This window comes from Phyllobates terribilis, unplaced genomic scaffold (genome assembly GCF_046119375.1).
Source record: "Phyllobates terribilis strain yellow unplaced genomic scaffold, ASM4611937v1 Scaffold_5__5_contigs__length_657084704, whole genome shotgun sequence".
NCBI lineage: Eukaryota > Metazoa > Chordata > Amphibia > Anura > Dendrobatidae > Phyllobates > Phyllobates terribilis.
The window spans coordinates 453,910,939-453,932,510 of record NW_027362765.1 but is presented as its reverse complement, the minus strand read 5'-3'; the positions used below and the strand labels follow the sequence as shown (position 1 = coordinate 453,932,510).

At 42.1% G+C, this 21,572-nt stretch overlaps 1 protein-coding gene across 6 annotated transcripts in view; it reads left to right on the top strand.

Moving 5' to 3' along the window:
* SH3PXD2A (SH3 and PX domains 2A) overlaps nt 1-21,572 on the top strand; it is a 376,426-nt gene that overhangs the window by 210,609 nt on the left and 144,245 nt on the right. The window contains exon 1 of one of the 6 annotated variants that reach the window (XM_073685351.1): nt 4,020-4,137. The exons of 4 other annotated variants lie outside the window; for them this stretch is intronic. In XM_073685351.1, the coding sequence (XP_073541452.1) occupies nt 4,073-4,137 (65 nt within the window). In that variant the 5' untranslated portion in view covers nt 4,020-4,072. Of the gene's footprint in view, nt 1-4,019; nt 4,138-21,572 lie in introns of those variants that run through there. One more of the 6 variants, XM_073685350.1, reaches the window with a different exon arrangement.

The following is a 21,572-nucleotide window of genomic DNA, read 5'->3' as shown; positions in this document are numbered from 1 at the left end:
TCGAGTCTTATGTTCGCGTCTCTGCAGCCTTATGTTTCTTTAGACAGCCACAAATGCGGGTATTGCCTGACAAACACGGGCAATCCCCACATGTTTTCTGGCTGTCTAACAGCCGTGAAACATGTGTCCACGTGGACGTGAACATCTCACTCGAGCACCCGCGATACTTGGTGCATTCCTGAGCACAATATGCAAACTTAAAGAACAATTGTGCTCATCTCTACTTTTGACCCTTTTCTCTGACTTTCAGTCAGTCAGAGGTTGTGGTTACAAGATGGCGCTGTAGTAATGCAGCGGTGCCATAAAAAGGTGAAGACGATGGTGGGCATGTATAATATTAGGTTCAGGGACCAAAGATTAGAAACACCACTCCAATGCTGAAAAAACACGAAACGCTGGAGTCGTGCTTTAAAGTAGAGCTGCAGTACACATGCTTGACCGCCGCTCCTATCATCCCCTTTAGGCTATGTGCCCACGTTGCATTTATGAAGCAGAAAATTTCTGCTGCATAAATGCAAGTCCTCTCCCGGAAAAACGCATGCGGAATTCCGCACGCGTTTATCGCGCATTTTTCGCGCGTTTATCACGCGTTTTCCACATGCGGAATTGCCTTGCGTTTTTTATGCATTGGACTAAGGCAATTCCGCTTGCGGAAACGCAAAATTAAATGACATGCTGCGGATTTTTGAACGCGGCATAAACGCTGCGGAAAAATCCGCAGCATGTGCATAGAACTTGCGGAATCCCATTGGGGACCATGGGGTGCGGATATACATGCGTTTTTCAAGCGTTTACGCTGCGGAAATTCCGCAGCATATACGCTTGAAAAATGCTACGTGGGCACACAGCCTTAAGCTGCCATTCCATTGTGCTCAGATTTTTCTGGCAGCCCCATAGGGAATTGTTGGAGCGGCTTTCGGGCGTCTGACCTACTGTGCTATTTTCTAATTGTTGTCAATAAAAATTCCCCAATATCCCAATCGGTGCGGGTTCCAACGGTCGCTTCCCCCCTCTGATCAGTAAGTTATTACCTATTATAAGGAGAGGTGATAAATTGATTTCACTGGACAAGCCCTTTAAGTATTATGAGACAGACTTAGTAGTAGGGACCTGCTGGTTGTTAGGTTGTGTCCCCCTAGCAACCAGTCTAAAAGATATATCTCCACATGTAAGCTGAAGACTGATGAGCGCTGACATACACATACGGACCGAAGGCTGTTTTCACATGATGTTTGATACCAGGATTTTTTTTTTTAAGTCCCGCATATAAGAGCATTTGGACAGAACCCCCAACAGAGCCACTTACTATAATGAGGCAGTCACCTTGCAGTCCTCTGGCCTCCATTCCGGCAGTGTCTGTCTTTTTGGTGGACGCAAAAGCACGAAATTCAAGACACTGATAGTCTTTAAAGTGGGCTAATGTGAACATAGCTTTAGTTTGTTTTCTTGTCATTTATCCATTATTGCTATTCGAATTAGCCTTTTGTGTCCCCTCAGACTCAAGGATCCAGACATGTTCTCCACCTCTGCACCCAATATTGTCATGGCCCTGAGTAGACCATTAACCGTAGACATCCCACATATTAAAGTCGTTTATTAACCTCTTCATATCTTAAGTACATTCTTGCATGTCAATAGCAAAAGTATTACACTAGTAGAAATACCGAATTTTGCACCATATTGGTGTGTCCTTCCTTTCCACGGCTGGTACCAGAGGAGCCATTTACACCCTGGGTAGCGGTCCTGTTGTTGTAGCAGCAAGTGAGAATATTTATAGTCGAGATTTCCCATTTGACGTCTTAGGAACCTGGATAAAATAAGATATTTCTACCCTTGAACTTTCTCATCTCAGCAGAAGCCATGGGAGGGCCTGGGGTGAAAGGCAAACTTAATTAGGCCATAAATAGCAGCTTCCTGACCTTTGTTCTCCAGCTTCTTGCACTATTTTTTGGGCAATGAACTTGCTTCAAAGTGACGTCAAGCTTTGTTATCACACCGGGAAGCTTTATAGGGTTTGGACAGGAGAATTTGATCTCTGCTATTGACAAGAGGTAACATTGGATATATGAGAGGATACATGTGCTTTCAACACTTGAATGAGAAAGCTCATTTGAAAGTAATTAGAAAGAAAAGAAAAATCATGTTACTGAAAAATCCACAATCCCCTAGTGATCCGAATAATGTCTTTCAAGTGCGTCCATTCAGTAGGGAAACAGAACAGGCGTTTCTTTTGTGCTTTAATGTGGATTCTTTTTTGGCGGCCTTTGTGACAACTATTGCAAAAATTATATATGTCAACATCTTACTCTTCCCCCAAACACTCATAGCCACCCAGCTAGTATATATAGGTTTATATATTATATTTGGGCTGTTACATTGTGTCAGTGGTCTAACAATTTCCATACTGTATGCATCTCTGGTAAGTGGTTGTCATTGTCTTGCCCATGCTTAGTATTCCAATGGCGTAATTATTACCTGTTCTTCTTGTGTGCTAGCGTCCTGTACGCCATATTATTATTTATACTTGTATAGCACCAATATATTCTGCAGCACTTTACAGATATTATTATCACTGTCCCCATTGGGGCTCACAATCTATATTCCCTATCAGTCTTTAGAGTGTGGGAGGAAACTGGAGAACCCGGAGGAAACCCACATAAACACGGAGAGAAATCCTTGCAGATGTTGTTCTTGGTGGGATTTGAACACAGGACCCCAGCGCTATAAAGCAATATTGCTAACCACCGAGCCACCGCTTTCTTATGCAGTGTTAAATTCTCCATATTTCCAGATCTGTTACTAGTTTAGACTTCACTTGGCAGTGTTGGCATCATAGTTTTCAGTTTTTTTAATTGTAAAATTTTTATTAATGAACCAGAAAGCTAATAGGAAAAAATCTCTTCGATGTGGTGCTATTCATCCATGTTATTGGAGGCTGCCAAAAAAGATAAATCAATTCTAGTGGAATTATTCTACTTAAAAGTGAGGAAAAGCAGTAAGCTGACCACACATGAGATTGCTGTCGGCCATACATTTGGACGGCAGACCATTATCTCTTTGGACTACCCTATACACACGAGTAGAGATGAGCGAACCCGAACTGTAAAGTTCGGGGTTTGTACCGGACAGCTAGTGTCTGGTGCTGGACTCCGAACACGGACTTCTCCCGGAAGTTCGTCTTACAGTTCGAGAATTCGGAGAGGAGAGAAGAGAGAGAGAGATTTTCCAGCTCCAAAGTTCGGGTCCCCATTGATTTCTATGAGGTTCACATTCTGGTTCGGGTACAATTCTGCTACCCGAACTGAACTTTGGAATAAAGTTTGATCGCACCCCACGAACCCCAACTTTTACGGGTCTGCTCATCCCCTACACATGCGCACTCGGTTTGGCTGAACATTGATGTGTTTTCAACAGGAAGAGAGGGCTGCTGCTGGCACCTCTGATTTTCATGGAAAGCAAACAAATTTGGCTTTGAAATGTTAAATGCACAATCCTTCTCTTTTCTGACCTCCTCTGTCGGGAAGAGAATTGTGAGGCCCCTGTCCAGTGTTCAGCCGACAACTATAGAAAGTGTGTGGCCACCTTGATACATTCATAAGCATTGTGGCGTCTGTGGCTGCAGTCTTCGGGAAGTTCACCCCATTGTTGAGTAGTTTATACTCGTATGAGGGGCCAGTTGCATAATCAATATAAGCAATAAAAATGGCTAAAAGCTGCTTCAAAATTACCATGATGATTGATTTAGTGCTCCCATTTAAGGTCAAATTCGGCTATGACAAATTGGTTACAAGCCCTCTCCTTAAAACTACTACGAAAAATCAGGGACCCTGAATTAACAGCGTTGTAATCTAATGATAGAACGAGGCTGCTTACATATTGGTTAGAAATAGTTGGTAACTCAGCATTGTTTCCTAATGACTATCCAGGGGTTAATCGTACATACATGCTCCTCTCCCATGCAACTAAAATCTGGGTGGGAAAACCAAATACATCATGTTCTCTTTGTTCGTGTTAGTGAAATCCAGACCTTCCAACAGCACAGAGTCGTGGAAGGAAGACTTTATATATAGGGATGAAGCACGCTGCAGCCTTAAACTGCTTCGTAAATGTCCAACAGGAAGATCCAGAGACACAAAAGTAAGTGACTGATACACGGCTTCCAAAAGAGGCGGAAGGGGGCTATCTGCACTGTCACCGGCTCCCTTCTCTAGATCTTCTGCTCACTGTCCGCCTGATATTCTTGGAGTACATCCCTTGTTATTCTAGCAGATATAGAATGTCCTGCCGGGAAATGTGCTAATGAAATCTGTGTTTCTACATGATAGGCCTCAGAGCAACAAGGAGTCAAAGTGTGGGGCGTTCATGGATGGGTCAATGGATTTCATATCTGTCTATTAATTTAATGGACAAACACATGCACATTTATACCGTCTTGTCTTTGGGTGGTTTGTCATAATGAGGATGTCCTAGATAGACAACCCTCTTTAAAACTAAAGAACCCGTCTTTTCAACCTTTAATGTAAATACTCATTTTCTTTAAAGTGGGGCCAATAGTTTTTGCAGACTTGTATTTGTTGTTCTTGACTTATTTATGTATGCCTTTATGTAGTATTGCACTATGTAACCTCATGTAAAAGGAGTCTGACAGCCCCAAAATGCTTATTGACCGAGCTGTACAGTTATATCGGGGATTTAACATCGCTGTACATTTTAGTGGCACTTTGACAGAAAAAAAATACTTTTAATTCAAATGCAAATGAGGAGCCTTCCATGCCCCCTTGGACATTGCATAATTGTGCTTTTGGGCTAATCAGTCACTTTTTATTGAATTTATAATGACTAAAGGATTAAAGGGAATCTGTCACCAGGTTTTTGCTACCTCATCTGAGAGCAGCATAATGTAGGGACAGAGACCCTGATTCCAGTGATGTATAACTTAGTTTACTGCGTGCAGCAGCTGTGACACAGAGTTATTAGATGTAGCAGAGCTCAGAAAGCTAATTCCATCCACACCACAGCTTTTCTGTACATTGTAAATTGACAGTAAGCTGCTTATCAGAGGAGGGGGCGTAGTCGGATCAGGGCTTATGTGCACTGTGGGTCAGGTAGTGATAATCTCCTGGTGATAAAACCTTCATTGTATGAAAACAACAGCACACAGTCTAATAAGTGACACATCACTGAAATCTGTGACCCAGCCCCTACTTAATTCTGTCTTCAGATTAAATAGCAGAAACTGCTGACATATTCCCTTTAAGAGGTTGCTCAGCTTTCCTTGGAAAATTAATGCACCTCCATCCCTTTCATTTCAGTGCAGCTGTTCTGTAATATCAGTTTCAATCTATAGACAAGTGTGGCACTGTGGAGCCAACATATTTTGCAGTTCTGTAGATCAATGGTATTAATTTGCATGTATCCCATGGCAGATCTGTACCCATGGCACCAATGCTGGAGGTCCGAACTGCTAAATATTGAGCCACAGTGCTGGTCAGAAAAGAGTGGGTCCCTGAATCCCATATCTAGTGTAGTGTAAAATGCAGACAAGTAATATATTAAGTAGAGCTCACCAGACAGCAGGCATATGTACTGTCATTATACAGTACTAGGCAGGCTCGGACTGTCCGACAGGGGAACAGGTGAATTCCCCGGTGGGCCCCTGTACAAGAATGGGCCCCTCACCCTGCATTATGACAAGGGCAACATCTCATCATTCATTTAGCAAACTATCTACTTCATGATTATATAGAGGCATAGGTAAATTTGTAAATGAGTTCATGTAATATGTGGATGCAGCTGAACTGTGGGCCCCCGAAGTCAGTGTTACTGGTGGGTCCTTGGCATCCCAGTCCGATGCTGGTACTAGATGTCAATTTTGAGATGGTGTCTATTGGCTGCTAACTTGCCTACAGTATGTTGAGTATTTGGGAGTCGTCCATAGTTCTGTAGGGAGGACTTTCATATACTTATGTAATCTATAGATGCAGAGCATGTACATCATCTAACCCCGCTCCCAAGCAGACGTTCTCATAGGGTTCATCTCATGGGTGGACAATATTTCAATTGCTTATAGGCAGGGGTTACACCATAATAGTTAACCTTAGTACCCAGTGATATCTTTATATTGCAGCCTGAATTACCAGGCTTAGAAACTCTGCTTAAACTGCAATAAATGTGGCTACAAACAAAACATAAGATATATGAATATGGCATTGACTCAGCATACAGCGACCCTGCCAGGGTTTATATTTCTCACCTTTACTCCCACTTTCCGTGCACAGCTGGTCGAAAGCATTTTTTTTTCTATGTTGTGAAATGGTAACTATGACCGTAATCTCCTTCCACTGCGTTCTGGGACGCGGCTCTCCATTCCTGGGTGCTAAGAAGGGCCGCGCTTGCCAAGAGCTGCAATGTATGTGGAAAGAAAGACCGCTCGGGGAAATCAAAGTAGGTGGTGGAGCATTGCTTTCCACTCCAGCCATGCACATCACATACGTGAAATATCTAATCCTGGTGGGCCACGCTGGCCACTCTTCAAGTGTTATAACTTTCTGGCACTGTTTATTTCCAAATGTTTATTGTGCCATTTCAGCTTTTTAAAGGCTTTTATAGCACTTTTCAGTTTTCATCTGGTTAAAATAAATGTCTTGAGATTCCTGAAGTTAAGTGATGATGCACCTGCGAGGGGACCTCAATGTTACTATTGACCATACGGATGAGTTATTGGGGTATTCCTGGAATTTCATCTTAGGTGATTGGATAATATATCAGCAGATCCTTGGAGGAATAAAATATAAGAAATAGTCCTGGACTATAGAATAAGAGAAGTAGTCTCCAGTTTCATATCTTATCTGACATAAAGGGGTTTTACATTACTAATTTGATTTGTTAACAAAATCTACATTTTTATTTATTTTACTCACTTATATAGCGCCATTAATTCTACATTGCTTTACCGACATCATCATCACTTTCTCCATTGGAGCTCACAAGTATGTCTTTGGGGTGTGGGAGGAAGCCGGAGAACCCGGAGGAAACCCACGGAAACATGGGGAGAACATACAAACTCCTTGCAGATGTTGTCCTTGGTGGGATTTGAACCCAGGACCCCAGCGCTGCGAAGCAACAATGCTAACCACTGAGCCACCGTGCTGCCCTGTTCTATATATAATGCTGGAAAGATCGCCAAATACCTTTTTTTTTTTATTTTATTTAAGTTGCCTCTTATTTAACCTTTTCCAGGTCAGCATTGACGGCCCATTAAATCCTTAGTCTGTGGCTATGACATCATGTACTACAGTTCCCACAATGCCTAGTGGTCCCTATCCCTTGCCATCTTGGCCTGCCCATTCCACCTCCCGGCACCTTGTTACATCTCTAGCATGTGTGCTGGAACATTGATATGTGGCAGAAGAGTGAAAAAATCCATGCACGCTCTAAAAAAGCGCGTTCTGAGCATGCATTTTACAAACCTTATGGGTTTATGGCAAGCACACATGCGAGGGTGTGCTAGATGATCTGGTCTACAAGTGTATGACCACAAAAAAAATTTGGTGTAAGTTCATGCCACCCTTAAAAATCAAAGAAGGGTCAAACTGGGCACCCTTCATTACAATCCACAGGAGAAGTGTGACATCTTTACACACCAATGTCTTACACTTAAGGATTATTATACAGCTAATATCTAGACTGTTTCTGTAATGTTTGATGGGTGTAAGAGTTTATGTAGTTATAGAAATGCTTTCAGGGGAATCTGTCATCAGGTTTTTGCTAACTAATCTAAGAGCAGCATAGTATAGGGACGGAGACCCTGATTTTAGCGATGTGTCACTTACTGGGCTGCTTGCTATAGTTTTGATAATCTACTGCTGATAAAATAGTGATTTTATCACTAGAGGACTAGTAAACCTGCTGCCATGTAGTCCTCCATATTCATAATCTCTGTACAACCCTGACCTCTCTACTAATTGGCAGCTTTCTGCCTATGCACAGTGTACACAGAAAGCAGGGATATACTGAGCTCAGCATTCAGAGAACTGCTAGATCTGCAGCAGATAAAAACTGTCATTTTATCAAAAATTGCAGCTAGCAGCCCAGTAAGTGATACATCAGTTTAATCAGGATCTCTGCCCCTACATCACGCTGCTCTCAGATGCGGTAGCAAAAACCTGGTGACAGATTCTCCTTAAGACTCTGTCCACATCTGCATAAAAAGTTTATTTTACTTTCCTGACTGAACCCAGGGGAGTAAATAAGATTCATAAGACCCACATTAAAATGTCTGGAGCCACCTAATGCGAAGTGAAGCAGCACCATAAGTAGCAATAATTATATATATGGATAATAGCACCATAAATCAGAAAATCCATATACTAGTTCTAGATGGCATATAATCATCATCTTATTAAAATACATTATTCTTGCACCTGAGCCCCTGGGCCAATAACAGCAGCTATGACTATAGTTATGTCCTGGTGGAACTCCACAGACCCCATTATAAGTGGGAGGGATGCTTAGGTTTGGTTCCATCCTTGTCATTCTTGCTAGGGGTCTGGTATTGCATTGCTGTTTCTGTTTATGACAAACTGCGATGGAAATTTGAACAGTCTTAAGAATAATAAATCTAAATGGTAAAATGTATGAAAACAATTAATATCTATATAAGTATCACAAGAAGGATGACTGTACTGAGTAACTGTTCCATTAGACAGAAGGCACCAGTCCTTTGACCCCGTCATCTGCTATAATTGATGCTTTTCTATAAATGACTCCAAATTGGTCATCGTTGGCTTGGTTGCCCCCAGCTAATTCCCTTAAGTCAATACGCCTGATGCCTGTCTTTCCATTTAACCTCTTTGGTCTGAGCACTTTAGAATGCCTGAATTTAAAAGGATTAGAGGTCATTTCTGAAATCAACACCAGAGGAATTATTGCTGTTGCCCTAATGCTCAATTTCAAGGTGTTTATCGGCTCTGTCAGAGCATCTGCCATGAATTTAGCATCCAAGTAAAGATCCTTGCTATCGTGCATTTAGATAAAAGTGACTTTTTCAATTTAACATTGTTCTATCCTGTGGATATAATCTGACAGCCCAGCATTTTATAGATTTTGCTTCTAAACTTCTTATCTACCATATAATCGGCTTATCCCGTCTGTCTGTCTGTCCAGGAAATCCCGCGTCGCTGATTGGTCCGGCCGCGGCCAATCAGCGACGCGGGATTTCAAAACAAGATGGCTGCCGGCCACGACCAATCAGCAACTGGCGCAGCCCGGCCGCGAATTGGCACCGGATTTGAAACACGCAAGCCACTGTCGGGAGATCAGCAGCGACGCTGTTATGTTCTGCTACCAAAGCTAAGGAAAGAGAGGAGATCTGTCCCTACTATAGGACTCAGCTGAATCCCTACGATGTAACAGGGAACCTGATCCTGCGATCAGACCTGCTAAAGTCCTAATCTAGTCTGTACGGAGACCTATAGATGTGGGGAGGGAATCCCTACAAGTACTAAGGGCTGGGAGGAATATGGGACACCTCCTAACAGAAATAGTAGCAGACAGACGAACAAACAAAATAGATAGAACATAGAGGTCCGTAGACCAAGCAAACTAAAAGAGCTAGATACAGAGCACAGGCTAGCTAGAAAGTAGATATACAATGAAGTCCAGCAAAGCCAGAAGGGCGGAGCAGGATTAAATAGGCCAACAAGGTCATGTGACCAGCAAAGGAAAAAAAACCTAACAGCAAGGTTCTAACAGTACCCCCCCTTCTAAGAGGATCCTCCGGATCCCCTAGGACCAGGCTTATCAGGAAATCTCCTGTGAAACGCTCTGATAAGTCTGGACGCGGAAACATCATCTGACCTCACCCAAGAGTTATCCTCGGGTCCGAAACCTTTCCAGGCCACAAGATACTGCAAACTACCTCTATACCGTCTAGAGTCAAGGATGCGAGAAATTTCATATTCCCCGTCCTCCACCACCGGAGGAACAGAGGCAGAGGCGTCACCATCCGACACAACAGCTTTTTTTTAACAGAGAGACATGAAAGACCGGATTAATTCTCCAGGAGGTAGGAACCTCCAACCTAACAGCAGATTGGTTGACAACCTGAAGCACCTTAAAGGGCCCTACAAACTTGGGACCCAATTTCTTAGAAGGAATCCTCAACCGCAGATTCCTAGAGGACAACCAAACCATGTCACCAACAGCGAACAAAACCTCCTGTCGTTTCCTATCAAAGTAGTCTTTAGATTTTCTGTTGGCCTCCTGAAGATTACCACGCACATCCGTCCAAACTCTTTCCAAATTACCGGAAAAATTCTCCTCCTCAGGCACGGCAGATCCCAACTTGGAGAACGACCCAAACGACGGATGTCTCCCAGAACAACAAAAAAAAGGCGAACAACCAGCAGAAGAAGATGTATGATTGTTCAGAGCAAATTCGGCAAGTGGCAGAAACTCAGACCACCCCTCTTGATTGTCTGCCACAAAACAACGCAAGAACTGCTCAACATCCTGGTTTTTCCTTTCTGTCTGGCCATTAGATTCAGGATGATATCCGGACGAAAACGACAAATGAATTCCCAACCTGTCACAAAAGGCACGCCAAAAACGAGCCACGAACTGAGGACCCCTATCAGAAACAATGTCAGTAGGAACGCCATGAAGTCTGACAATTTCCTTGACAAAGGCCTTAGCGAGAGTTTTAGCGCAGGGCAGTTTGACGAAGGGAACCAAGTGACACATCTTGCTAAAACGGTCCACGACCACCCAGATGACAGTAAAACCCTCAGAGGGGGGAAGGTCAGTTATAAAGTCCATAGCCAAATGTGTCCAAGGAGCACTGGGGACCTCAAAAGGACAAAGTAACCCCGCAGCAGGAGTATGTGAGGACTTAGATCTAGCACATATAGTACATTGGCGCACCCACTTAATGACTTCCTTCTGCCATCCAGGCCACCAAAAACTGCGACCCACCAGTCTCTTGGTCTCAGAGATTCCGGGATGACCTGCCAACCGAGATTCGTGACACTCAACAAACAAATCTCTCCTAAAGGTCCCAGGCACAAACAACCTCCCATGAGGAGTGTTAGATGGGGCATTCTCTTGAGCTTTAAGAATCTCATCTTCCAAAACGGAGTCTAAAGCAGCTATCACAACACCTTCTTGTAAAATGTTTTCCTCTTTCTCAGCACCGACTATGGGAGAAAAACTGCGAGACAAGGCATCCGCCTTAACATTCTTAGTACCAGGGATGTAAGTAACGGAGAAATTAAACCGCGAGAAAAACAGTGCCCACCTAGCCTGACGGGCATTCAGGCGCTTGGCAGCATCAAGATATATCAGATTTTTATGATCCGTAAGAACCTGAACGGGAAATTCCGCACCTTCCAAGAAGTGGCGCCAGTGTTCAAATGCGAGTTTAATAGCCAATAATTCCCGATTACCAATATCGTAATTCAATTCAGTCTCCGAAAATTTTTTTGAAAAAAAGGCACAGGGATGTAATCCATCCCCGTTATCCTGAGACAATACTGCGCCAACCCCCACAGAGGAAGCATCAACCTCAACCAAAAACGGCCTAGTAACATCAGGCTGCATAAGGATGGGAGCAGAGGTGAACCTCTCCTTGAGATACACAAAAGCTTCAATGGCCTCAGAAGACCACTGAACCGCATCAGCACCTTTCCTGGTGAGATCAGTCAGAGGTTTGACAATACTAGAAAAATTTTTTATGAATTTTCTATAGTAATTGGCGAAACCCAAAAACCTCTGTATCGATTTCAAACCAATAGGCCTAGGCCATTCCTGCACAGCCTGAACCTTAACCGGATCCATCTCAAAACCTTTGCTGGAGATAATGTAGCCCAAAAAACTAATTCTCTGTACAGCGAACTCACATTTCTCCAGCTTAGCAAAAAGCGAATTGTCCATTAATAACTGTAATACCTCACGCACGCTCCGCCAATGAGACTCCAGATCTGGCGAATAAATCAAAATGTCATCCAAATACACAACCACATTTTTACCGATCAAAGGTCTAAGGATGTCATTAATCAGATTCTGAAAAAATGCAGGAGCATTAGTAAGACCAAAAGGCATAACCAGATTCTCAAAATGACCCACAGGAGTGTTAAAAGCAGTCTTCCATTCATCACCCTCCTTCATGCGCAACAGATTGTATGCCCCCTTAAGGTCAATTTTAGAGAACCACTTGGCCCCCAATAACTGGTTAAACAGATCAGGAATCAATGGCAGTGGGTAAGGATTGCGTACCGTAATTTTGTTAATCTCACGAAAATCCAGACAAGGACGTAAACCGCCGTCCTTTTTTTTTACAAAAAAAAATCCAACCGCCACAGGAGACTTAGAGGGCCTAATGTGACCGGCGGCCAAACTTGTCTGTATGTATTCCTCCAAAGCCTTCCTCTCAGGAATAGTAAGGTTAAATAAACGACTTTTAGGAAGAATCGCTCCAGGGACAAATTCAATAGAACAATCATAGTCTCTATGGGGAGGCAAAACCTGCGATTCTTTCTCAGAAAAAACTCTCCAAAAATCCTGAATAGGAACAGGCAATTCTCCCCTATCCAAAGCTGCAATACGCCCGTTACAACACTTGTCATAACATTTATGGCTCCAGGATTTAATTTCACTGGTAGACCAATCCAGTACAGGATTGTGAAATTTTAACCAGGGCAAACCCAATATTACTGGAGAAGGCAAGTTATTCAACACTACCAAATCCAATTTCTCATGGTGAACACCATTAATAGTGAGAGGAAATTCACTGACCTTGAGAGTAATATTCTTCAAAGGGGAGCCATCCACAGAAACCACAGCAATGGGGGATGATAAAGGTTCAGGTTTTAAATTGAGTTTTTCCACGAATCCCCCATCAATTACATTCAGTGTAGACCCGCAATCAACAAACACCCGAAATTCCATTAATTTTTCCTGAGCAATCGTGGAAGCAGCTAAAAATATACCCTTGGAATTTAAACAGGCAATACGGGCGTGACTGACCATTTTTTTTTCTTTCTTCATACGAAGCTCACAGCCTTTAATCAAATGACCAGATTTTCCGCAATAGAAACACAAGCCTTCCGAAAAACGACGGTCTTTTTCTTGAGAGCGAGGTGCCACCGATCCAATCTCCATCGGTTCACCACTGTTAGTACACACATTATCATAACCAGAAACTGACATAGCAGAGGATTTGCTCTCATTAACCCTAGCACGCAGTCTTCTATCCACCCGTATAGCTAATTGCATAGCCTGTTGCAAATCCTCAGGTGTAGGATAAGCAATTAGCAGGTCTTTAACCCTTTCACTGAGCCCAGCAAGAAATAGACTTTTCAGAGCAGAATCGTTCCACCCTGTTTGAGTGGACCAACGACGAAAATGAGTACAATATTTTTCCACATTACCTGATCCTTGTTTTAAACGTCTCAACTCAGTCTCAGCTGATGCCACACGGTCAGGATCATCATATAATAATCCTAAAGCAGAAAAAAAACTATCCACTGATCTGAAGCATGTATCACTAGGTTGCAAAGAAAAGGCCCACTCCTGAGGCTCTTTGCGCAAAAGTGACATTATGAACCCTACGCGCTGGGATTCATCCCCAGAGGACTTGGGTCTCAAACGAAAATACAATAAGCAAGCATTTTTAAATGAAAAAAATTCTCGATGTTCACCAAAAAATAAATCCGGCAAACATACCTTAGGCTCCAAGAAATATGCTCCAGGACAGTTACTCACGTGCTGACGGAGCTCGGCCACTTCCAGAGAGAGTCCCTGCAGGTGTTTAGCCAAATCCTGAACCGACACCATGATGGAACAAAAAAAAAAAAAAATCTTTCCTTAGAGAATTTGCAGGCTGGACTTACTGTTATGTTCTGCTACCAAAGCTAAGGAAAGAGAGGAGATCTGTCCCTACTATAGGACTCAGCTGAATCCCTACGATGTAACAGGGAACCTGATCCTGCGATCAGACCTGCTAAAGTCCTAATCTAGTCTGTGCGGAGACCTATAGATGTGGGGAGGGAATCCCTACAAGTACTAAGGACTGGGAGGAATATGGGACACCTCCTAACAGAAATAGTAGCAGACAGACGAACAAGCAAAATAGATAGAACATAGAGGTCCGTAGACCAAGCAAACTAACAGAGCTAGATACAGAGCACAGGCTAGCTAGAAAGTAGATATACAATGAAGTCCAGCAAAGCCAGAAGGGCGGAGCAGGATTAAATAGGCCAACAAGGTCATGTGACCAGCAAAGGAAAAAAAACCTAACAGCAAGGTTCTAACAGACGCAGCCGGGAGATGACCGGTGCTAGCCGGTCATCTCCCGGCTGCTCACAGCAGAAGTACCCTGACCGGCGGCCTCGCTCCCCGGTCCTCCCTTCACACTTGCCGTCGGGAGATCAGCGGCCCTAGCCGCTGATCTCCCAACGGTAGCCGCATGGCGATGCAGCGGCGATGCAGCTCGCAGTGGAAGTACCCGCACAGGCAGCGCCGCTCCCCGGTCCTCACTAACACGGTTCACTGATTGGTCGCTACCTATCAGCGATTTTGGCGCCAAATTTAAACACACTCTCAGGGCAATTGGCGCCGGATTTAAAATAAGTACGCCACCGTCGGGAGATAGCAGGGCTGACTCCACCCATGTGGTCATGTGACTCACCAACTGCCCATGACGTACTGAACATGTTTTGTCAGTCACAGTGTGTGATGTACTTCTGTCACGTTTAATGAATACGTTCTGTCAGTCACAGTGCGACATAGTTCAGTCATGTTTACTAAACACGGTATTCTAGAATACCCGATGTGTTAGAATCGGGCCACCATCTAGTATTCCTATAAGCACGGTGACTCAGTGGGTAGCACTGCAGCCTTGCAGCACAAGGAGTTTGTATGTTCTCCCCATGTTTGTGTGGGTTTCCTCCCACACTCCAAAGACATACTGATGGGGAATGTAGATTGTGAGCCCCAACAGGGACAGCGATGATAATGTATTTAAAGCGCTACGGAATATGTTGGCGCTATATAAAAATAAAGATTATTATTATTATTGGGCTCATGAGCAAAAACTGCATAAACTCATGATAGAGATGATCCTTTGATAACCATTTATGAGCATAGCGGAGTCACTAAGGGCAGGGGCAGACGAGCGTATTTTGGTTCGAGTGCGATCTGACAAAACATTGGATCACACTCGGACCAGTGTTATTCCATGGGCCATGCACATGTCCGATATTCTCCTTGGACCGATCCGGTGAGAGAAAAAAAATCGCTACATGCCTAAGTTTGATCCAATATTCGGATCGCACTCGGCCATGCAATTCAATGATTCTGTGGAAAACATCAGACTGCATTTGGATGACATCTGAGTGCAGTCGGAATTCCACGGACTGATAGGAGAAGATGGAGAAATGTTTTTCTCCATCTTTTCAGAGAATCGGATCGCACTATGATCAAACTCTGATCAGAGTCAGATTAGCGTAATTGATCCGATTTTCTTGGATAACAAAAATGTAAGCATGTAATACTACAGTTTCACCAACATTAGGCGCTACAGGAACAGAGGCATTCCACTACAATCCAACCATTATAACTTCACTTGACACTGCTGTCACTCTCATTTGATTCAATGGATCACGTCTTGTGTGGTTTTTCCACTAGTGACTGCCATCGATATCGGAGGCACTTTGCAGTAACAGATACAGTTTTGCACACTGTCCTACAGAAAGAATAGGCTGCACTCACCACATATGATAACATCTTCTTAATTTATATAAATCCCCCAAAAACTAAACTAGACATAGAGAATTTAACGAACTGCACAACAGGCAATGGCCGTTCCGTGTTACTTGACCGAAATTCAGGTCCATTGAAGCAACCGCTTTTACGGCCATTGCCTGCTGCGCGTTTCGCTAAATTCCCTTTGCCTGGTTTCATTGTTTATGGAATAATGCAAGAAAATAAATTATTGAATGGGCTACAGGAACAAACATATGACCAGAAGCAGCAATAACCACTTATTAAAAGGATATTCCTAAAATTGGAACCACCTCATTCAGCTAAACGCCAGGTTGGCGTCAACTGAGAAATGTTTGAGAAAATCCCTTTAAATGTTTATGCAACAAATGGGGGAAGTTAAGGACCCTGTGTCCCGTGAAAAATATTTGTAATCTGTAAGATGTTTGTTGATTATAGCCAACATTTTCCAGCAATTTTTCCTGGTTTTCCATACATGTCACCCATGCCCCAAGTGTAGCATGGAAATGATTAGTAATTGCATTGTATATTTTTTTTAGGTACTAATACTAACATATTAATACTAACCACATCATTCTAAGGGTCCTTTCTGAACACTGGCTCCAGTCCTTCCAGTGCTCGCTCATCTCGCTGGTAATCGAGGAAATGAACTTCTCTTATGTCATTTCCTTCTCTCTCTTGGCCACTTTTCTTCTTATCTTTAAAGATTTATAAATACGTCCTTTTTCCCTAAAGTTTTCCTAGGGATGGAATGGAAAAAGTTAATGGCTCAAGCCTGAATATTAGAGTCTGTTAATGATTGCCTGGCATGTTTTGAAACACAATTTTGCATTTCATCTAGTGATGGCACGCATGTGTGTATATAAAGGGTGGGACACAGGCAGAACCTTAAATATGGGAGGTGATCAACCCAAACCTAGTAGCAGTTCATACACTATAGCATCCACAGTTGTGCATCTAAAGAGCAATATTAATTCTAGGCACATAACATAATATATATATATATATATATATATATATATATATATATATATATATATATATATAAATATAATGTGTGCACCAGTAAGAGGGCCATGCATTGTATCGTCAGCTGCATATGCATCATATATGTATAAAAGTGTTGGGCATTTAGTGAAGCATAATTTATAGTGCACATGTACCAGCATTATTTAGATTCCATATTTGCTAGGATAAAAATACACATAAAATAGTGTTTGCTGCGGTGCACATTTAGTACATCTGCAATGCAAGTCATCTCAACTATGGTTCCCTTTTAAAATGACCTACATAATAGGCAGTGAGTGGTCTATGTTCCCATTTTCCCTATGTTCCCAAGGATGATTGACAGCACTCTAAGGAGCACTGTCTGTAGTAAATCCTTAGCCCTGTACACACTGACACTGCAGGAGCTCACACAACATCAGTATATGATCCTCATGTCCTGTCTATAGCGGCTGCTCGCTGCACACAGGATCACACAGCAGCAGGCGTCCAATGCTGACAAAAGAGGGAGATGAGAGAATGCACTCACTGACACTGTACGCATGGGTCTTACAGTGTCAGAGTGCTCTCATCCCCTCTCCCACCAGTATCAGCCGCCTGCTGCTGTGTGATCCCGTGTGCAGCGAGCTGCCGCTGTAGACAGGACATGAGGATCATACACTGACATATGAGCTCTTGGCTCTTGCAGTGTCAGTGTGTACAGGGCTAAAGGTTCAATACTGGCTGTGCTCCCTGGAGAGTTGTCAATCATTATAATTGGAGGGTGGAGGATGGTAATTTAGGGCTCAGAATGGTGCACTGAGCACATGTCCATGCCAAGGATGTATAGCCCCCTTATCTGCCTATGTGATCACACTGTTTTTACATAAAATAAGTAAAATCTGTTCCATAAAAGTATGAGTTTCATTGGGGCAAAGTCCCCTGTATGAATGAATAAATGGTTTCATTTCAGTTTTGGGGATGACAGACTCCCTTTTACTGAAGCATGGAAGCATGCAATTCTTCATTGCATTATTGACGTTATATAGACAATTTTACCTCTACGTTACAATCCTGTGATGTAGATATACTATTAGTTTGTGTTCCAGGAACAGTTTCATGCAGGATAAATAGTTTGATGTAGAAGTTGTGTTTAGATTGTGTTTGCTGTACATTGTACCATCTGTTTTCTCACTTTTGTATAACATTGTACCCCGCTTTGATAAACAATAATTACTATAAATATTGATCTTTTTCCATTCAAAGCAAAACACACAATCTCTGGGTCTCCATCAGCTTTTGTTCTGTGGATTTATCACTACTTATAGTCAGATACCGCCATCTAGTGGTAACAGCTTAAAGTTACATTTTCCATAGTTGACCATTGTATTGGATTGGTAATTGATACAATTAATTCATTCTCAGATTTTTTTTTGCTATTTCAGGAATTCTGGTATCTAGGGATGGATGCACCTATTTTATTCAAGAAAGCAATTTGCTTTTTTATCTATCTAAAGGCCAAATCAGATTTGAATAATGGCCACGCCATGTCATTGCTATCAATCTGTTGTATACCATTCATACCAAAACTTTACTACTATGCATACAGTACCATCAATATCACCAGCCAATATGGAGACTTGCACATCCATACAGTTATCTGTACTTTCCCCTGCCTCGAAGCCCTGAGCTGATAATGTTTATGTGCAAATTGTGCACTATCATGATTTATAGAGCATAACCCTGTAATCAGCTTAATACCTAAACTTATATTTCCAGACAGTAAATGCTTACATTTTTTTCTTGATTTTTTGCCTGCCTTTAAAGAAATACTGAACATAGGATTTCTATTTTTGTGCATTTTCTTTCATTTATCCCTAAATCTCCTCTTTTTCTGTTATTCCATTGTGTCTGGTACTACAAAAAAAACCTGACACATCAACCATTTTATCTCCCAGTTTCCTGGACTCATCATTCACACTTAAAAACAGCTCAAATCCATCTTGGTCAAACTAAGACAAGTTGCCAATAGAGTGAGGTGCCAGGTTACAGCACTTATTATACTCTATGGAGAGAGGAGGAGGAGTGAGAAGCACAATGAGAGACCAGGTGGACACAGGAAGGTCACGCTGCAGGTTTCAGAAAATGTATTTCATTTCAGTGCTAGATTTTCAGCCACATATATAATGTCTTCCATGCTGCTTCTAAAAGAGAAAGAAGAACAGGAACCCCTCTGTCTCTATGTACTGTGTATGGGAGACATCATAGCCGCTAGATCAGAGACAACTGAAAATCAGAGAGAACCTGAAGAGGGGAAAACTGGTGAAAAATGCAGGATATCAGTCATATAATTGCCAGAAATAGTGGTATTCCTTATGTACACATACAATAGCTTGTTCTGAAAAGTTACCTGAAATGACAAATATACTTCAAATCACTGCCCTTTCTATGCTTAAGAGTCTAGTGGGCAGACTTATTAGCTTTCTTTGCATAATTTTACATATGCAGAAAGTGACCAATAAGTGACTAGTGTCACCCACTGGACTCCTAGTTTTAAAGTTAATGTAAGTAGGAACAACCCTCCTAAGCCGTCTATATGGGCATGTTGGTCATAGGAACCTGAATAAAATGATACCTTGATATCTGCGATCTGATGTCTCATTCCAGAAAAATCCACATTTTCATATATGTAAATGAGCTGTTAAGATCTATGGGCCGGACATAGATCTCCCCGAGAATCTGCCTCCAGGGCTTATTGTAAATGTAAGGAGGACATACCAGTATGAGACATGTAATGACTGACAGGCTGCTGTCCTGATCTACATATCTCACACTGGTAATGCCTCATTTCATTTACAATAAGCTCTGGGTGCAGATTCTCCGGAAGATCTATGTCCGGCCCATAGATCTTAACAGCTCATTTACATTTTAAGAAAAATGTGGAATTGTCTGGAATAAGACATCAGAATGCAGATATCAAGGTATCATTTTATTCAGCTTCCTATGACCTTCATTTCCATATAGATGACTTAGGAGGGCTGATCCTACTGATTCCTGTTAAAAGAATAAAATCTAAATTAGATTGAAGTATTGCTTTGTGGGAAAATATTCAATCTATGCAGCTGTAATGGCTCGGTAACCTGATGTCTATGGGCTGCATCATCAAAATGACAGGTTCCTTTTAGGTTGTTCTATGAGACTTTATGGGTTGTTGGAAAGTTTGGGGTAACATCTCTCCCTCCCGATACTTTATACACAGCAGACAATCTAAAAGCTGGGTTGTAGACTAGCTCTCAAAATCAGAGGAATTCAGTCATCTAATAAACAAAAGAACAAATAATCATAATATTATTCACACTGTTATTCAATGTGTTGTTGTTATTTTACAAATTCTTGTTCTAAGAAACGACAAGTGCAATCTAATTGTGTTCATAATGAAATTCCTTCCTAACACCCATTGTTCAGAATAATGTGGGTCCTGTCACGGATGCAGTCTCCGTGCTCTGTTATAGATGGTAATTTAAGGACTGAGAAAGCTTTTTACCTAATTGAGGGAAAGATCCGCATTAACCTCACCGGAGATTTTTCATAGGTGGAATACACATGGGGTTTATTTGTAATCTGATCCACACTGAGATGTTCACGCTTAAAACTTTGTGAAATCCTTTTTCCTCGCTGTGCTTCTTAAGAAATGAAGTCACACGCTGCTTGTCTTACAAAGCCTTCTTCCAAGTCCTTGTTTCACCTTTTGTGTTCATGTTTTAGTTTTATGAATCTTGAGAGGATTCCATAAAATAGTGGGGGATTTTTAGTATTTGAGATGAATGGTGCTCAGTGGTTTGCAACCTCTTAGGTCCTGGGTTTGAATCCAACCCCAAATGACATCTGCATGTGGTTTGTATGTTCTTCTTATGATTTTCCTTCTGGTGCTCTTCATTCTTCCTACAAAATAGAGAACACTTACTGACATTCCATTCACCAGTCCTAATCACAAGCTAGCTGGAGTAAAATGTGACAAAGTTATTAAGAAATGCAAATAGCCTCTAGGTAGGAATAGATCTTGAACTCTAGTCCCGCTTATTGGATGTAGCAATCCTTAAAGTTAATATTGACTTTTTAACGTATCTCGCCCCTTAAGGGCTCCTTCAGACATCTGTGTTCTCCAGTCCGATGTCGGATCGCAATGCACGGACTGTCCATGCTTCTCCTGACCCCAAGCGTGACAGTTTTATATATTTCTATGAGGCTGTCACTCTCAGGGTTGGGAGACACGTGGCCATTCCAGGTATAGTGATCTTAGATTGGACCGATGATCACGGACGTATTAAGGAGTCCCAACTTAGGTTAAAAAGAAAAAGCTTACAATTCATTTGCAGACACCTGTTTCAGGGTGTTCGTTCCTCATCAGTGCAAAGCAGGAGATCTGATTTGGTTACAGTGGCTTGTGAAAGTATTCACCCCTCCTTGGCTTTTTTTCTATTTTGTTACATTACAATCTGTGTTTAAATATTTTTTTGTATTCTGATTTGTGTGTGATGCATAAGCATTAAATAGTCTAAGTTGGTGAATTGAGAAAAATATAGGCCTAAATTAAATTTATGCGATCAAATAACTAAAAATTGGCATGTGCATATGTATTCACCCCTTTTGCGATGTAGCCCCTAAAAATTTCTGTTGCAAGCAATTACCTTCATAAGGCACATACTTAGTGAAAGGAAGTCCACGTGTGTGCAATCTAAGTGTCACATGTCTGTCAGTATATACACTTTACATTTTCTGAAAGGCCACAGAGGCTGAAACACCATTAA